The 18,825-nt window shown below is 47.5% G+C and overlaps 1 protein-coding gene across 4 annotated transcripts in view; it reads right to left on the bottom strand.

Moving 5' to 3' along the window:
• Positions 1–2,976: 2,976 nt before the first annotated feature.
• The window catches only part of SLC47A1 (solute carrier family 47 member 1), a 41,659-nt gene continuing 25,810 nt past the window's right edge, over positions 2,977–18,825 (bottom strand). Inside the window, exons 11-17 of one of the 4 annotated variants that reach the window (XM_003929287.4) lie at positions 17,282–17,390; positions 17,086–17,161; positions 12,928–12,997; positions 12,539–12,671; positions 7,907–8,001; positions 6,014–6,092; positions 2,977–3,386 (exon numbers count right to left, since the gene is read on the bottom strand). In XM_003929287.4, the coding sequence (XP_003929336.1) occupies positions 3,160–3,386; positions 6,014–6,092; positions 7,907–8,001; positions 12,539–12,671; positions 12,928–12,997; positions 17,086–17,161; positions 17,282–17,390 (789 nt within the window). In that variant the 3' untranslated portion in view covers positions 2,977–3,159. Of the gene's footprint in view, positions 3,387–6,013; positions 6,093–7,906; positions 8,002–11,666; positions 12,024–12,141; positions 12,320–12,538; positions 12,672–12,927; positions 12,998–17,085; positions 17,162–17,281; positions 17,391–18,825 lie in introns of those variants that run through there. The other 3 variants (XR_012514553.1, XM_010339917.3, XR_012514554.1) reach the window with 3 other exon arrangements.

Here is an 18,825-nt window from a genome sequence, read left to right as displayed (position 1 = left end):
GGCTCTACCTTGTCCACATGTCCACAGAAGATGCAGATGACGAGGCTGACGAGAAAGATCACCAACTGTGCAAGAAGCTGCGGGGGTGCAGAAAGCAAGGCGCGTTCACAGCCGCCCTCCCGCCCCGAAGCCCGGGTCCCCACCCCCAAACCCCCACACAGCGGCGGCTGCTCCGGAGGCGTCGGGCCGGGCGCGGGGACGCCGCACTCGCCACGGGGCCCCGCAGATCCCGCAGACGGTCGCTCCAGCCTGGGGCCCGAGGCCGCTGGGGGACGGCCGCGGGGAGCTCAGCGGGGACGGGGGGCGTCCGCGGCCGCGGGGCCTCCAAGCGGGCGCAGAGCGCGGCGGCTCGGGTACGGGACCGCAGTGCGGGGACAGCGGGGGCGGTCCGGCCCCACCCGGCCCGGCCCTCCGACTCGGACCCGCGCCGGATCCCCAGGGCCACTGTCTGCCCGCAGAACCTTGGGGGAGGGGGCCGGGAGGAGGCAGGGGGTCAGGAGGGCACTTGGGGGCTGATGAAGGCGGGTCGTGAAAGGGGTCCATGCGGGGAAGGACCCCGCGTGTGCTTTTATGACACGAGTCTTTATCAGGAGAGTTTGCAGTCTGGTTGGAAGAGCAAAATGCCTCGGGGGTGGGCAGACAGGACGGAGCTGGTGATTCCATCCTCTCCCGAGGAGCTGGGGTCTGGCACTTTCTGAGATGCTTCTCCTGGCCTGGGCTCCAGGCCAGTTCAGGTATTTCTGGGAGAGGAGGGGTCCTGGCTCGCAGGGACCCCAACCTCCCTGCTCCTGGCGCCAAGTGGCCTCCTGGCCAGCGACGACTCTGGCTGTTGGTTAAGGGAACCTCCTCTCATCCCCAGGGGTCCCTCCCCGACCTGGCAAGGGGAATGGCAGGGGGTGCTGGGCCGGGGGACCTCTGCAGTGATTGCCCCCCGCCCCCAGGCCCAGCCCCGAGGGCCACAGTGGAAGCCTTTATCCACCTCCCTGGAGAATGGGCCACATGGCCCCAAGAACAAGGCACCGAGGGTACCCGAAGGTGACCCCAACCAAAATCAGCAGTTGGGTGTTTTTTTACTCAAAGTAGGTAACTTTTTTGATTTGTTATTTCAGGAAAACGCTGCCTAGAGCATTTTATCCATCCTAGCATTAAGTGAAAGCTGTGCCAGCAAATCTCGATTTAATGTTTTATTTAGGAAGAAAGAATTGCAGTTCAGGGCATCCATGCAGACCAGGTGGTCTTTGGTTATGTCCTAGCAACACAGAGAAGGCTGGAGGTTTCATCAAAACAAATGTCAGTATTGCTCTTTGAGAAAGTTGATTGGCACCAGGAAGGGTCCTGGGAGCTGGCCAGCTACAATTGGTAAGCAACCGGGCAGGCAAAATTAGTCCTAGAGCTTCAGCAAGTTATGTCAGCAGTTATGGATAAAGCTGGTCTCAGCTTACAGCAGGCTGTTTCAGCAGCTGGATGTGCGGAAAATGACACTACTAGATGAATGTCATATGCCCGGGGTGCTTTTATCCCCTGCTTCCTGACTTACAGTTGGGTGTGATAAGAATGACTCAGTTTGGCATAATCCACTTCCACAACACTGAATTTACTTAGTATGTCCTGAGGCTTGCTGAATTAACAGTGTGGACCAGGCGTCCCCAAACTTTTTACACAGGGGGCCAGTTCACTGTCCCTCACGCTGTTGGAGGGCCGCCACATACTGTGCTCCTCTCACTGACCACCAATGAAAGAGGTGCCCCTTCCTGAAGTGCGGCAAGGGGGCCGGATAAATGGCCTCACTGGGCCGCATGCGGCCCGCGGGGGGCCGTAGTTTGGGGATGCCTGGTGTGGACTGTGCCCCAGGAAGCCTTAAGGCAGTAGGATTACTACTTAAGCTAAGGCCTTTATTAAAATTTTGTCCTCTGGCTAGGTGTGGTAGCTCACGTGTATAATCCCAGCACTTTGGGAGGGCAAGATGGAAGGATTGAGCCCAGGAATTTGAGACAAGCCTGGGAAACAAAGGGTAGACCCTATCTCTACAAAAAAATAAAAAATTAGCTAGGCATGGTGGCAGACGCCTGTGGTCTCAGCTACTCAGGAGGCTGGGGTGGGAGGATCACTTGAGCCCAGGAGGTTGAGGCTGCAGTAGGTCAGGCACACACCCCTACCAGGAATTATTAGTCCTTGTTTGGATTTCCACAGCTCCAAAGATTACCCAATTGTTTTTCAGTGCCCACAGGGCCTAGATTTAGACCTCAAATGAAGATTAACAAATGCCAGCTGGGCATAGTGGCATACCCCTGTAGTCTCAGTTGCTCTGGTGGCTGATGCAGGACTGCTTGGAGCCCAGGAGGTGGAGGCTGCAGTGAACGATGATTACACCACTGCACGCCAGCCTTTGTGATAAAGCAAGACCTCTGTCTATTAAAAAAAAGGCCGGGTATGGTGGCTCAAGCCTGTAATCCCAGCACTTTGGGAGACCGAGGTGGGTGGATCACGAGGTCAAGAGATCGAGACCATCCTGGACAACATGGTGAAACCCTGTCTCTACTAAAAATACAAAAAATTAGCTGGGTATGGTGGCACGTGCCTGTAATCCCAGCTACTCAGGAGGCTGAGGCAGGAGAATTGCCTGAACCCGGGAGGCGGAGGTTGCGGTGAGCCGAGGTTGCGCTATTGCACTCCAGCCTGGGTAACAAGAGCGAAACTCCGTCTCGAAAAATAAAATAAAATAAACCAAAACAAATGCCATTCGCCCAGTGAATAGTAATCTAAGGCCCAAGGAAATATATACTGTAAAATATATTTTAAATAATTCAGGCAGTAGGAATTCTTAAGCACTGAGTTTTATGGGTTTGTGTCTATCAAAACCATAGGCCAATGCAGTCAGCACAGTGGTCCTTGCTCCAGATAGTGGTGGATGAATTCTTACTCATGTATCTTTCAGACACTGTCTTGGGCCAGAATATAGCTTTTTACCTTAGTTGCTTTCTTTCTTTCTTTCTTTCTTTTTTTTTTTTTTTTTTGAAAAATGTATCTTTGTGTTTCAAATCTTCGAAATCCATGAGCGCACCTGAATGACATTAACTGAAAGGAAATTGTCACTGGTGGGCCTGTGAATTGTGTGTAAGCTCAAAAGCATCACTTGACCTGACTTTGCCTCCTGCCACGTCACTGAATTCTGACATATAATCTCACTACGATCCCCACCAACAAGATTAAGAAGACCCCCAGGAGCAGAAGCCCTCGCCGCAGCACCAGCTGTTTCCTGGACAACTTAGTGCTGTCCTGTGGATGGACAGGCAGACGCTGCGCTCGGTGCATCTGCTGATCCGACCGACTCTCGCCTGTCTTTTCAGCATCGTTCATTAAAATTCCTTCATGGTTTTCAGGGCACCCTAGGAGGAAAAAGTAATTTAGTAGCTTAAAAGGGACTTTTTTTTTTTTCATTCGTACAAAGGGCTATGCATAAAAGGAATATCTGCTAATAGCTGAGAGAAATTAATTCAATAAGATTGGCCATCCCACTTCCTACTGAGCATAAGTGGATGGATGTTAGGAATATAGCAACAACCTCAGAGTTCTGAAAGAAAATCATTTGGAGTGGGGTACAGTGGCTCATGCCTCTAATCCCAGCACTTTGGGAGGCTGAGCAGGACAGATCGCTTGAGCCCAGGAAGTCAAGGCTGCAGTGAGTCATGATCACACCACTGCACTCCAGCCTGGGCGACAGAGAAAGAAACGGTCTCAAAAAAGAAAGAAGGAAAAGAAAAAGAAAATCATTTTGAACAGAATCGTACCAGCTCATACTTAACAAATTGCTTGCCTTGGTTGGACAGTTCTGGGTGCTCCTCAACCCTAACGTCTGTTGTATGAAAGTGTCATTGTTCAGCCGGGTGAGGTGGCTCACATCTGTAATCCCAGTACTTTCCAAGGTAGGCGGATCACTTGAGGTCAGGAGTTCAAGACAGGCCTGGCCAACGTGGTGAAACCCTGCCTTTTCTAAAAATACAAACATTAGCCGGGTGTGGTGACATACGCCTGTAATCCCAGCTATTTGGGAGGCTGAGGCAGGAGAATCATTTAACCCTGGGAGGCAGAGGTTGCAGTGAGCCGAGACTGCATCACTGCACTCCAGCCTGGACAACAGAGTGAGACTTGTCTCCAAACAAAACAACAACAACAAAAACAATAAACAAACAGAGACAAGTGCTATTGTTATGTGGATTTCACGAATGGGGAAACTGGCAACAGATGTTGATCCAGGAAAACATGGGCCAACCCTTGCCTGAAGATCATTATCGAATCTGAATAAAACAAATTAAATGTCATCTTGAAGGCAATGTAATGAAGAGTCACCAGGGCAAGATCCAGGATACAAAGGAACCCAGAGGGGCCGCCCAGCCTCTGGGACTGCTTCAGATCAGAGTTCATTCGGATCAGAGAGATCAGAGGATGCAGGTCAGATAGATCTGCACCCAGACCACATGACCGAGACACTGAGCACGGCTTTGGGGACTACCAAGAATCAGGCCCTGGCAAACCTCTCTGTACTTGAGGTTGGAACTCCGAAGGGCTACATCCAAGAATGAAGGATGAACCAGGCCAGGCGCAATGGCTGGTGCCTGTAATCCCAGCACTTTGGGAGGCCAAGGAGGGCGGATCACTTGAGGTCAGGAGTTTGAGACCAGCCTGGCCAACATGGCGAAACGCTGTCTTTACTAAAAATACGAAATGTAGCCAGGTGTGGTGGCACGCACCTGTAATCCCAGCAACTTGGGAGGCTGAGGCACGAGAATCACTTGAACCCAGGGGGCTGAGGTTGCAGTGAGCCAGAATCATCCCACTGCAGGAAAATCACTTGAACCTGTGGGTGGAGGTTGCAGTGAGCTGAGATTGCACCACTGCACTGCAGCCTGAGACAATGCGAGACTCCTCAGAAAGAAAAAGGATGAACCAGAAAAGGTAAACCAGACCTCACAGTGGCTGCAGCACACCTCAGGTCAGCTGGGTGCTCCAGAAAACTCCCATTTCCAAGACTGCCCTAGACTGCTGGTCACCCCCAGTGTCCAACAAAAGAAAATCCTCTCTGAAGACAGACGACATTCTTTCAGGCTCAAGTCACTTCTACAAAAAATTTTCAAATATAAAGTCTGCAACATAATCAAAGATAACCAGGCCAGGTGTGGTGGCTCATGCCTGTAATCCCACTGCCTTGGGAGGCCAAGGCAGGAGGATTGCTTGAACCCAAGAGGTGGAGGCTGCAGTGAGCTATCAGCATACCTCTGCACACCAGCCTGGGCAACAGGGCGAGACACTCTATTAAAAAAAAAAAATTTTTTTTTCTTTAATTGAAACTTTTAAAAAATTGATTAAAATCAGAGATAACCAGATACACAGCACAGGAGCCTAGACAACATACAGAGGCACAATTGACCACTTACTGCAAATTAGCCATTCTGTGAAGTCAGTGTTTACATTATAAAGGAGCAAGGATTACTGTGAGTGGGTGGCTAACTGCCTAAGGGGCCAGGAATGGGGGAGGGGGGAATTACGCAATTGAAGAAAACCATAACCACAATTGCTTGATGTGCAGCAGAAGCAAAAGTCAGAGCAACAACCTGTTTTAAAGCCCACAAGTGTCTGCCTGATGAACAACAGGAACCCCATTTCAACAACAAATGTCAGTTTCCAAGCTAAGATAGACGCACAGTACCTCCAAGCCTTGGAAATGCCTGCAAAGTGCTTGCAGAAGTACCACAAATCGGGAGGAACTGGGGACATTTTCATCTGTGTAGGTCCCAGTTAGTATACTGCAGTATACTAATGTGTGGAATTAAAGCAAATAAACTTTAAATCAGTTTACCTTGACTCGGATGTTATTTGACTTCATCACATGTTTCTGAAACATGATTGCCCTATTTAAATGGGAGCTCATAGCAGCAAATCTAGCCGTGTCTCACTAACAGCCCCTCCAGTCCCACCTAGACGGGCCTGTCCGGGGGCTGAGGGAGTCATATCATACCTGGGTGAAGCGGATCCTGAGGGAGAGCAGAATTCCCACTCGGAGCCACGTTTACTTTCAAATTGGCATGTACCTGAGCCTGGAAAATGAAACTCAGGTCAGTTCATCAGGCTTCACGATAGTGTTAATAAGGTATTTTACTTGACCACCTGGTTTAGGAAAAGCCAAGCCACTTTCCCTAATCGGCATGTATAGCTGAAGCTCCTCTCATTCACCGGTCATCTTTCATAAAGATTGAAATGGGGCCAGGCTCAGGGGCTCACACTTGTAATCCCAGCACTTTGGGAGGCTGAGGAGAGAGGATTGCTTGAGCTCAGGAACTTAAGGCCAGCCTGAGCAACACAGCAAGACTCCATCTCAACTAAAAAATTAAAAAAACAGCCGGGCGCGGTGGCTCAAGCCTGTAATCCCAGCACTTTGGGAGGCTGAGGCGGGTGGATCACAAGGTCGAGAGATCGAGACCAACCTGGTCAACATGATGAAACCCCGTCTCTACTAGAAATACAAAAAAAATTAGCTGGGCATGGTGGCGCGTGCCTGTAATCCCAGCTACTCAGGAGGCTGAGGCAGGAGAATTGCCTGAACCCAGGAGGCGGAGGTTGCGGTGAGCCGAGATCGCGCCATTGCACTCCAGCCTGGGTAACAAGAGTGAAACTCCGTCTCAAAAAAAAAAAAAAAAAAAAAAAATTAAAAAACAAATAACAAACAAAAGCCAGGCACAGTGGTGCATGTCTGATTCCCAACTACTTGGGAGGCTGAGACAGGAGGATGACTTGAGCCCAGAAGGTTGAGACTCCAGCAACTGTGATCCTGCCACTATAGTCCTGCCTGGGTGACAGGGTGAGACTCTGTCTCTTAAAATTGAAATGGGGTCCATGAGAGGGAAGGGGGGATGGGAATAGTACAGAGTGAAGGAGACAGAGACAAGACAAGAGAGGGACCAAGATCACTTACAGTGCTCCCTTCTTTTTACTTTATCTCTTTTTTCTTCCTTTTTTTGGACAGTGTCTTGCTCTGTTGCCAGACAGGCTAGAGTGCAATGGCATGATCTTGGCTCACTGCAACCTCCACTTCTCAGGTTCAAGCGATTCTCCTGCCTCAGCCTCCCAAGTAGCTGAGACTTCAGATGCCTGCCACCACATCTAGCTAATTTTTGTATTTTTAGTAGAGACGGGGTTTCATGATGTTGGCCAGGCTGGTCTTGATCCCTTGACCTTGTGATCCGCCTGCCTCAGCCTCCCAGAGTGCTGGGATTACAGATGTAAACCACCATGCCCGGCTCTCTTTTTTCTTTTAAAAAATTTTTTATTTGTAGAGACAGGGTCTCACTCCATCACCCAGGCTGGAGTGCAGTGACTGGTGCAATCACAGCTCACTGCAGCCTCGAACTCCTGGGCTTAAGCAATCTTCCCGCCTCAGCCTCCTGAGTAGCTGGAACTACAGGCATAAGCCACCCATACCTCGACTCATCTCATTTTTCTATCACCTCTTTCTAAACCTCACATTGACCCTAGAAAGCTGAAGGGAAGCATGCACCAAGTATCTTCGCAAAACATCTGGGGATCATAAAAACAACATCAGGATGGCTTTGATGCATCCCGCCTTTCTCTTCAGTTCTAATTCTTGTCCTGACATTGGATTTTCCTGCACAAGGGGGACAGCCTGGCATGGGAGACAAGGAAGAAAGGAACCCCCTGTTTTTCTGGGAGTGGACAAAGCTGGGGTCATCTGGCCCTTCACATCTGAATTGTCGAGTTAAAACAACCAGAAAAATAGTATTCATGAAATAAAAATAAAGAAAATGAGAAAAGAACTTTCCAAAATGAAAAAGGGAGAGCCGGATCAGAGCCTATCTTTCTAAGAAAGGAACCAGGACAGAATGAACATAGTTACCTGCTGACAGGCTTTTTCCCAATTTAGTTGAATAATAAAGCCTAGAAAACACACAGCTTGAAAGACTGTACAGATGATGATCCCTGACCACAGACCTAGAAATAGAAATATTTAATAGAGGTTAATTCCATAGAAAACCAGCTGCCCCTGGGGAGTATGTTTTGCCTATCTCACTTCTGTCAGCCATACTGAACATCTGCTTTCATGGCTGAGGTAGAGCTCACAGTGGGCCACAGACCTCTACCCTGCTCCTTCTTGGGCTTCCAGAAGGTTCCAGAAGGTTCTAGAAATCCCAGTACTCCCTGAGGCCTCCTCCAAAAGGGCCATCTCTTGTGGTTCAGGATTTCAGAATAAATATTCACAGGATATTTTTGGTCTTACTGACTATAATGCTTGAGTATTAAGAAAAATGCCAGTTATAAGAAAATTAAAATTCCCAGGACCAACTACTTCTGCCCTATTTTCCTCAAAAAAGGAGACTAACATAAAAAAAGAAAAAAAAAAAAAAGCAGAAATCACTAGCTATATAAAATAATAATGTTCCCACCAGACCTTGGACCTTAACTTGCTTCTGACAGACTTTGCTGGAAGCTCCCAGAGGAGGGCTGTGCACCCAGAGATGACTAGAGAACAGCAAAGGCAGGCCCGGTGGGAACAGGTGGCGGGAAAAGCCCTGTGGATCTCAAAGCACCACACGGGACACAGAGGGAGACCCCAGGTGAGGAAGGTTTTTGGTCAACAGTAAACTCATGGCAGAACCAAAAGCTCCAACAATAACCAGGAGACAAGGGCCTGACCGTAATAAAAACAGACCTTTTTTGGTTCTGTTCGTAATAAAAACAGACCTACTTTGGGTTCTGCCCCACAACAGGCAGCCCATGTAACCACCTCTCTCTACAATAAACCCAGGAAGCCAGCCTGCCCTAAATCAGACTTGCAGGAAGCAAGATGGCTGCCTCTGGTGACAATCCAGGAAGCTAACCAGTAACTTTGTAACGATTGGCCCCAAATGGTCAGGACTTGATTAGCAACTGACAGCTTCCCTAACTTTGGTCCGCATTTCCAACTTAGAACCAACCAGAGAAAGTAAAATACATCCCCCTAACCAATCACACGGAGGCTTATTTCTAGCCAGCCCCCTCCAGCATCCCCAGATCATCAGTCTCAGGGCACACCTGCAACCTCCCTTTTTCTCCACTGGGATGCTTTCCCACTCCTTTGCCTGCCTTTGAGTCTCTGCCCAAATGCAAGTGGTGGCGGCCAACACCCTTGCTGAGAATACGCCTTTCCATGTCTTGCTTGGTTGGTCCTGCTTTATTTCCACAGCTGTCCAGATCTATGTAAGGTTTAAGGTGGCTAGTCTGCGTTTCTGGTTCACAGATTAGGTACAAGGTTGACAGCTCTGTTTCTTGGTACCAATCACATTTTTTCAGCCCTTTTATTTGTTTGCTTTTTAGAGGCAGGGTCTTGCTCTGTTGCCCAGGCTGGAGAGCAGTGGCGTGACTACAGCTCGCTGCAGCCTCAAACTCCTAGACTCAAGTGATCCTCCCGCTTGGCCTCCCAAAGCACTAGGATTATAGGTATGAGTCACTGCAGCCAGCATAGCCTGCTCTTAGAATAGTATAGTTGGTGTCACCTGCTAGTCCTATAAAAAATTAGCAAAAGAAAGCTGCTGGCTTCCTCTTTCAAATCCAGTGTTCTCAATGCATAGAAACTACAAGCTCACCCAAACCATCTTAAACAGAAAATAACTAGCTACCTCCAGCTATAATTTGGAAGTTATGAATTAGATTTCTAGTAGTTTAGCATAGATCATTTAAAGATTTCTATTTGACCCAACCTAGGAACCCAAAGTAGGATGATTATTAGAATTCCATGGGCAAGGCCCAGGAATTTACATATTTTTAAAGTCTCCCAGGGATTCTGAGGGTCATTATGATTTCCTGGGGTTGCTTCTGAGAACCTGCAGAATTCTGATGCTCTCCTACACCCTGTATAGGTATACCGCATACCATACTATAGGAAACGCAAGATTAAAATTCAATTCGTACCACACTTTCTTCTAACAAGTGGGTGGAAGGATTGACTACAGTCTTCTCACAGAGCCCTCACAGCCCCAGGGCCCCCACCATTTCTTTTCAGTGATTCTCAACTTCTACTTTGCACATTTAGTTTTTTTGTTTTTTTGTTTTTGAGATGCAGTCTCACTCTGTCACCCAGGCTAAAGTACAGTGGTGCCATCTTGGCTCACTGCAACCTCTGCCTCCGACGTTCAAGCGATTCTCATATCTCAGCCTCCCAAGTAGCTGGGACTACAGGTGCACACCACCACATCTGCCTAATTTTTGTGTTTTTAGTAGAGATGGGGTTTTGCCATGCCGGCCAGGTTGATCTCAAACTCCTGACCTCAAGTAATCTGCCAATTCAGGCTTCCAAAGTGCTGGGATTACAGGCATGAGCCATTGTGCTCTGCCTGTAATCCCAAATATATTCACTTAACCAAATTTACTGAGGCATGAGCCAAGGACAGCACTTGGGATATGGATAGATTTATATTTAAAAGCAGATTCCTCATGCCTATAATTCCTGATACTTGGGAGGCCAAAGTGGGAGGATCCCTTGAGGCAAGGAATTTGAGACCCACCTGGGCAACAGAGCAAGACCCCGTCTGTAAAAATGAACAAGAGAATAAAGTAGATTCATCTTCTAAAAAAATCAAAGTCATAGACGTAGAGAGTAGCATGATGGATACCAGAGACTGGTGGTAGGGAGGGGAGGGTGTGGGAACAGGGAGTTGTTAAAACAAAGTTTCTGATACACAGGAAGAATAAGTTTTGAGATCAATTGCACAGCAGGGTGACCATAGTCAATGTAGGTTTTGAATCAACTGATTTCAAATGTCTTACCATAAAAAAATAAGTGAGGTGATAAGTACATTAATTAGCTTGATCTAATCATTCCTCATTTATACATATATCAAAACACCACACAATTTGTCAATTTAAAATTTAAAAGACATAGGCCGGGCGCGATGGCTCAAGCCTGTAATCCCAGCACTTTGGGAGGCCGAGGTGGGTGGATCACGAGGTCAAGAGATCGAGACCATCCTGGACAACATGGTGAAACCCTGTCTCTACTAAAAATACAAAAAAATCAACTGGGCATGGTGGCGCGTGTCTGTAATCCCAGCTACTCAGGGGGCTGAGGCAGGAGAATTGCCTGAACCCAGGAGGCGGAGGTTGCGGTGAGCCGAGATTGCGCCATTGCACTCCAGCCTGGGTAACAAGAGCGAAACTCCGTCTCAAAAAAAAAAAAAAAGAAAAAAAAAATTTTAAATACATAAAAGAGAATTTAAAGTATTTCCTTAATATTTTATACTGATTGCATGTTACAGTGATAATATTTTGTCTATATTGTGTTACATGAAATACATTGCTTTAAAAATAAAAATAGATTCTTATAATATTTGCATTAGCTGTCCAATTGGCAAATCTAGAGTATGAATCATATCAGAAACTCAGCTAAATAATTTTCTGCACTATCATGCAAGCCCAGTGAAGTCGGCACTGGCAATTCTATTTTTTGAACAACTCCTATATTTTTAATTAAAATATTATTGAACTTGAGAAAAAGGTGCCACCTAAAGGAACATACTGAACTGTAAGTTTCCTAGAGGTATCAGTTGACTTCTCACCACCTCAGAACCTGCCAAGTACGGATGGATCAAAACAAGCCACACTTTATATCAGTCACTACTCACCCCAAAGATAATGTCCAACTTTTCATATCATCATTTATTAACTGCCAATATATTCGGAATTATTATTTTAGAAATCAAAGCTGGGCAGTCATTTATTTTCGCACTTTTAGAAATGATTAGCTCTGGTAATTTCAGATGCTGTGGATTAAGTTTTTTCTTCCAAATGTGGGAAGGTGCTCACGTCCACCGCCTTCCTTCTGTGCTGTTCACATTGACCATGTGCATGCCCTTGTGGGGAGAGCCACAGACACACAGCTGAGGCCGTACGGGGAGGGAGGTGGAGGCTGCGGAGTGCGATGGGGGGTGATGAGGAGGGCACTGGCCACCCGCTGCCTTCCAAGGATCCAGCCACGCTGTCTGGTGAACACATGGGGTGCTGCTTTAGGATGTACAGTGCCACTGTGAGTGCTGACCCTGCGGCACCCCACGCACGCAGGACAGACCACCCATGATGGCCTCTATCCTGCAGACTCACCCTCAGGGCTCACACGCTGTCTAAAGAACAGCACGGAACATGCAAAAGGGATGCTTCCGAATGCTTCTTCAGCGGTCCCTGCTGTCACTTCCTTTGGAGAAGTGAGGGCTGGATGACTCAGGACAGGAGGTGAGTAGAAAGAGCATCTGTGCTTAAGATTGTCCACATGGAAGATTGCCTGCAGGGGTGGGAGGGGAGGACCACGGAGCCTTGGGGCCCTGGCTAGAGCTGGAAGCCACCTCCTGACCACCCCCAATGCTCTCTGACAAGACATAGAATGGACGTGAGCAAGCTCCCAAATTTCAGAGGTGAGCCTCAGTAGAAGGCCTGAGTGCTCTCACGGTCATTTCCTGGGCTGGTGAGCCGCTGAGCCCTGCCTGCACAGGTTAGAGCTTACCCATCACTCCAAGTTTGGTTGCAAACATCAGCGCGATCCCGACAGGGAGGCCCACCACATAGTACCCAACGGCGTTCACGACGGCTCCCACCTTCTGATTTCCACTCCCCCTCAGAACGCCGCCGCTGGTGCACTGCAGGCAGAGAGCATCCCATCAGTGCCAGCGAAGCCAGTGCTCCTGAAACATGCCCATCTCCCGAGCACGCCATATTCTGTGGGACTCTGACTCTAAAATCCATGATAACATGACAGCATCCTTCTAAACGAATGTGATAACAATATTCAATCTTCCTATCTACCCTGGCCCCTCCTCGAAGCTGAAATTTACCACCATCAGAAGAAATTCATAGGTCCTAACAGTGTTTCGGGGACTACTACATAATACTTACAGCAAGCGCTTCAAAGAGGTGGGAAACAGCATAAATTGGAACCACCTGAGCCACCAGATTAATGATGTCTCTGTTAGGAAAATAAAGCACATGGTGATTAGGAACCAAAGTGGAGAAAAAAGTATATACTTTCTGGCAGGTGTGGTGGCTCAGGCCTATAATCTCAGCACTCTGGGAAGCTGAGGCAGGCGGATCACCTGAGGTCAGGAGTCTGGGACCAGCCTGGCCAATATAGCAAAACCCCATCCCTACTAAAATATAAAGGAAACCGGGCCTGGTGGCGAGCACCTGTAATCCCAGCTGCTCAGGAGGTGGCGGCAGGAGAATTGCTTGAACCTGGGAGGCAGAGGTTGCAGTAAACAGAGATCGCACCACTGCACTCCAGCCTGGGTGATAGAGTAAGACTGTATACTTTAAAAAATATGTATAGCCGGGCACGGTGGCTCACACCTGTAATCCTAGCACTTTGGCAGGCCGAGGCGGGTGGATCACGAGGTCAAAAGATCAAGACCATCCTGGTCAACATGGTGAAACCCCGTCTCTACTAAAAATACAAAAATTAGCTGGGCATGGTGGTGCACGCCTGTAGTCCCAGCTACTCGGGAGGCTGAGGCAGGAGAATTGCTTGAACCCAGGAGGCAGAGGTTGCGGTGAGCCAAGATCGCGCCATTGCACTCCAGCCTGGGTAACAAGAATGAAACTCCGTCTCAAAAAATATATATATATATATGTATATATTTTTAAAAGTATATATATTAAAATATATATATATATTTATGAATGTAATATATAATATATTTTATATATATATACTTTTAAAAAGCATATAGCTTTCTGCATGTAACACACATGTGCATGCATTGTGGCCAGCAGCCTAGTCAGGGACAGTTCTCCTGTTGCTGGGCCCATAGAGGAAACTAACTGCATGTTGTATCTCACGACTTTTAGGAAAAATACAAAGCACCACACTCTTGACTTCAGGAGATATGTTCCAAGACCCCCGGTGGATACCTGAACTAGCAGAGAAGACTGAACCCTAAATACACCGTGTTTTTCCTGTACACTCATACCTACGGGGTATGATTTTCATCTATATAGGTCCCAGTTAGTATACTGCAGTATATGACAAAGTTAGTTTATAAATTCGGCACAGGAAGAAAGTAACAGCAGTAGGAATAAAGTAGATCATAACCACATGCCGGCATTGCTACTCTCGTGCTTCGGGGCTCTTACCAGCACTGTGATACCAGTGCGGTCAACCAGAAATAACCAGCGGGTGGAAGCACATACAGCATGGAGACGCTGGACAGAGGGATGATTTCACATCCCAGGTGGGATGTGAGATTTCCTCCTAATACTCATAACAGCATGCAATTGAAAACTTGTGAATTGTTTATTTCTGGAATTTTCCACTTAAGATTTTCAGACCAAAATTGACTGCAGGTGACTAAACCCTAGAAAGCAAAACCAAGGAGAAGGGGCTGCTGCATAGACCATATAGTCAGCGTAGACAAATCAAGTGATTTGGTGACACCCTTCCCCGTGCCCCACCAGCAAAAAAAAAAAAAAAAAAAAAAAAAAAGTTTGGCTGGGCACAATGGTATGCTCCTATCAACCCAGCAAGTTTGGATGCTATGTGTATCCTTCTTTCAAGCTGATGCCACGGGCCAAGCCTGACTGTGCCTCTCAGTGAGCCTGAGTGAAGCGCTGCAGAGTAAGAATTAAGTTCCCCCTACGGAACCAAGGTTGGTAAAAGCCATAGATATATTCTGCAGAAGTATCCTCGGTTCCTAGAAATACAACCCCTAAAACCAGAGACTTGGATTCTAATGCCTACACGTGAAGGGAGACAGAAAAATGCTGCCCCTCACCTGGGGAAGCAAGAAATTCACAACACCCTTCAAGTGAGTTTGGTCACTCCAAACTAGAACCTAGAACGCTGTCTGGCAATAAATATTTGTTTAATTGCTAAATAAGAAATCCTGCACTGGGCCAGGTGCGGTGGCTCACACCTGTAATCCCAGTACTTTGGGAGGCTGAGGTTCGCGGATCACCTGAGTTTGGGAGTTCAAGACCAGCCTGACCAACATGGAGAAACCCCGTCTCTACTAAAAATGCAAAATCAGCCAGGCATGGTGGCATATGCCTATCATCCCAGCTACTCAGGAGACTGAGGCAGGAGGATAGCTTGAACCCTGGAGGTGGAGGTTGTGGTGAGCCAAGATCGCACCATTGCACTCCAGCCTGGGCAACAAGAGCAAAACTCCATCGCAAAAAAAAAATAAAGAAGGAAAGAAGTCCAGCACTGAACAACATGATCACTTCCTCCTCACCGAAAAGAACAGAAATATAGTTATTTTATTAAAATTCTATTTTTTGAATAGGTAACATGCACATGGTCAACAAACGGAACAATATGAACAAGATAGTGAGCAAAGTCTCACTGCAATGCCCTTCCAGGCTGCCTCGTACCAGCCCTGCTCCTCCGGGTGACAATTCTTAGCGCTTCCCATGTTCGTCTAGAGTCTATGAAAATATAAGCAAACACAAATGTATATTCTTAATTTTCCTTTTTATATTCTATCATTTCACATGCAGCATTCTCTGTATGATGTTCTGCACTTTGCTTTTTCCACCTGAGATATTATATTCACTTTGTTTTTTTGAGACAGGGTCTCACTGTTGCCCAGGCTGGAGTGGAGTGGTGAAATCATGGCTCACGGCAGCCTCAATCTCTCGAGCTCAAGTGATCCTCCCACCTCAGCCTCTCGCGTAGCTAGGACTACAGGTGCACGCCACCATGCCCAGCTAAATTTTATTTTTTGTAGAGATGGGGTTTCGCCACGTTGCCCAGGCTGGAGTGCAGTGGCATAATCTCAGCTTACTGCACCCTCCGTCTCCCGGGTTCAAGTGATTCTCTTTCCTCAGCCTCCTGAGTAGCTGGCATTGCAGATGTGTCTCATCATGCCTGGCTAATTCTTTTGTATTTTTAGTAGAGACAGGGTTTCCCCATGTTGACTAGCTGGTCTCGAACTCCTAAACTCAAGTGATCCAACCGCCTTAGCCTTCCAAAATACTGGCATTATAGGCGTGAGCCACCACTCCTGACCTAAACATCTATTTCCCCATAACAAAACAGCTGAAGCTGAAAAATGAAAACCTACCATCTGACGTCAAAAAACAAATGTGTGAAGGATAAGCCATGATGTTAGTTCTGTCCACTCCGCCAGCTTTCTGAATCCATGAAGCCAAAGTCAATTTGCATTTTGTAACTGCTGATAAAGGTGTCCCAAATAAGAAGTATCCCCACAAAGTTTCTATATAGTCAGAATGTACACACCAGCATCGCTGATGCAGGAAAAAAATTCTGCGGAGCAGAGGGGACTTATCCAAGAATTCCTCAGTCATCAATCTGAGAATGTGACTTTTGAGACAGCTCATTGGTGAGATTTTAACTTCAATTCAGTTTGCCAAACATATTGTGCAACTACTACAAACCAGGCAGCTTGGCAGACACTAAGAAACAAAGAGGATTCTTGTCACTGGAAACAAAATAATTAACTGAAAACGTAATTAACTGTACTGAAAAGGAGTTTCCACCTTTAAAATACATGACCACCAGAAGCATAAAATCATCACCAATGCCCAATAGTTGGCATGGTAGACTATGTAAACCAGTTCCTACATCGAATATGTTTTTCCCAAGTAACATCAGTGGAGCTGATCTTGCAAATGATCAGATACCCCTGCTGCAACAACCACAGGCAGCCCCACTGTGATAGCATCTATCCAACTTAACCATTTCTTTTCTTTTTTCTTTTTTTGAGACAGTCTCAATCTCATCACCCAGGCTGGAGTGCAGTGGCCTGATCTCACCTCACTGCAACCTCCGCCTCCTGGGTTCAAGCGATTCTCCAGCCTCAACCTCTTGAGTAGCTGGGATTACAGGCAACTGCCACCACACCCGGCTAAGTTCTGTATTTTTAGTAGAGATGGGGTTTTGCCATGTTGGCCAGGCCGGTCTTGAACTCCTGACCTCAGGTGATCTGCCCTTCTTAGCCTCCCAAAATGCCGGGATTACAGGCAAGAGCCACTGTGCCCCACCGGAACCATTTCTTTATCATAGATTTCATTTTTCAAGAAAACCCCAGCACTCACCGGTCGGTAGTGAAAATGTACCCCACATGATCCTTACAGCTTAACAGCAGGACACTGAAGCCTACAGCAAAGAGCACTGAAGGTGAAAACAGCAGAAGAAACCACACGGTGAGAGAGAGATCCACAGGAAGTGGGGGAGCCTGGGGTTTGCATGCAGGGACTGCACCGGGAGCCTCGGGTGAAAGGGTCTCCGCACCTGTGATGAGCAGGGAAACCGTGGAGGACTTCCGTGCCTGCTCCATGTTTCCAGCCCCCAGAGCAGTTCCCACCCGGACACTGGCAGCCACGCTGAAGCCTGCAGGAACCTAAAACGAAAAGGAACCCTGCAGCAACGCAACTGCAGCGTGAGAACACGTGCAGAGACGTGGCCTCGTGCCTCACACCTGGGGGGAACACTCGGTCCTAAAGGTTTTGAAAAGACCAATCTGCAACATCCCCTTTGTCTAGCTGGAAGCCCCCAGGCTACTGTGGAAACTGAACCCAGGTGATGATGCTTAGCACAGATGGGGCGTTTCTGCAGAGCTTCCATCCTCTGCTACATGGGGACGCTGCACATTCTTCCTCTGGGAGTAGGGGGATGCGCTGAGTCACCAGGAGCCCAGGCTTGTGTCTGATTTGTTTGTTTGTTTTAAATAGGGACAGACTCTAGGTTCGGTGGCTCACACCTAATAATCCCAGCACTTTCTGGGGCTGAGGCGGGCGAATCACTTGAGGTCAGGAGTTTGAGACAAGGCTGGCTAACATGGTGAAACCCCATCTCTACTAAAAAATGCAAAAATCAGCTAGGCACGGTGGCACACACCTGGAATCCCAGCTACTCGGCAGGCTGAGGCAGGAGAATTGCTTGAACCTAAGAGACAGAGGTTGCAATGAGCTGGGATAGTACCACTACACTCCAGCCCCGGCAACAGAGTGAAACTCCATCTCAAAATAAATGAAATAAAATAAGTAGGGACAGGGTCTCACTCTGTCCCTCAGGCTACAGTGCAGTGGCACAATCATAGCTCACTACCATCTCAACCTCCAGAGCTCAAATGATCCTGCAACCTCAGCCTCTCAAGTAGCTGGGATCACAGGCATGCGCGACCACACATGACATAGTGTCTGTCCTGAGAGACCATCCAGGGATTCAGTTTAGAAGACAGGAGTGGTACTAAAGGAACTGCGGGGAAGCAACCCTGCCTTGTGGTTAGGGATCAGGATTGTGAAGCCAGATTGCTTAGGTTCAAATCCCAGCACGCCATTTATCAGCTACATCACCCTGAGCAATTTACTTACCCTCTCTAAACCTCCAGAGTTTTGTTTTATCTGTAAAAGGGGTTGAATCATAGAACCTATATCATTGGGTTATGGTGGGAATTTGATAAGTCTGTACATGCTAACTGCTTAGAAGAAGCATGTAGGAATTGCTCAATAAAGATTTACCATTATTATTTATAAAGTTACCACTTGAAAATGAGTCCTCACTTGCTGAAACACGAACATTGCCTTAGGATCAGGACGACTAAGGACCAGCTTAAAGAAAATCTGACATAGGTTGGGGAATAAAAAAGTAATAAAAGACAGAGTCTCTGCCTATAAATTAACAGGTAGGGACAAACATAGAGATTGCCTGGCAGATTATTTATTTATTACACAGGGAAAGGCAGTAACGTGACAGCAGACACCCGGCACCACCTTAACCAAGAAATCAAAGTTCATCCTGGCAGGGGGCAGTGGCTCGTGCCTGTACTCCCAGCA

The sequence above is a fragment of the Saimiri boliviensis genome, chromosome 17 (genome assembly GCF_048565385.1).
Source record: "Saimiri boliviensis isolate mSaiBol1 chromosome 17, mSaiBol1.pri, whole genome shotgun sequence".
Taxonomy (NCBI): domain Eukaryota; kingdom Metazoa; phylum Chordata; class Mammalia; order Primates; family Cebidae; genus Saimiri; species Saimiri boliviensis.
The sequence above is the reverse complement of the archived record's forward strand: the minus strand, read 5'-3'. Positions and strand labels throughout refer to the sequence as shown.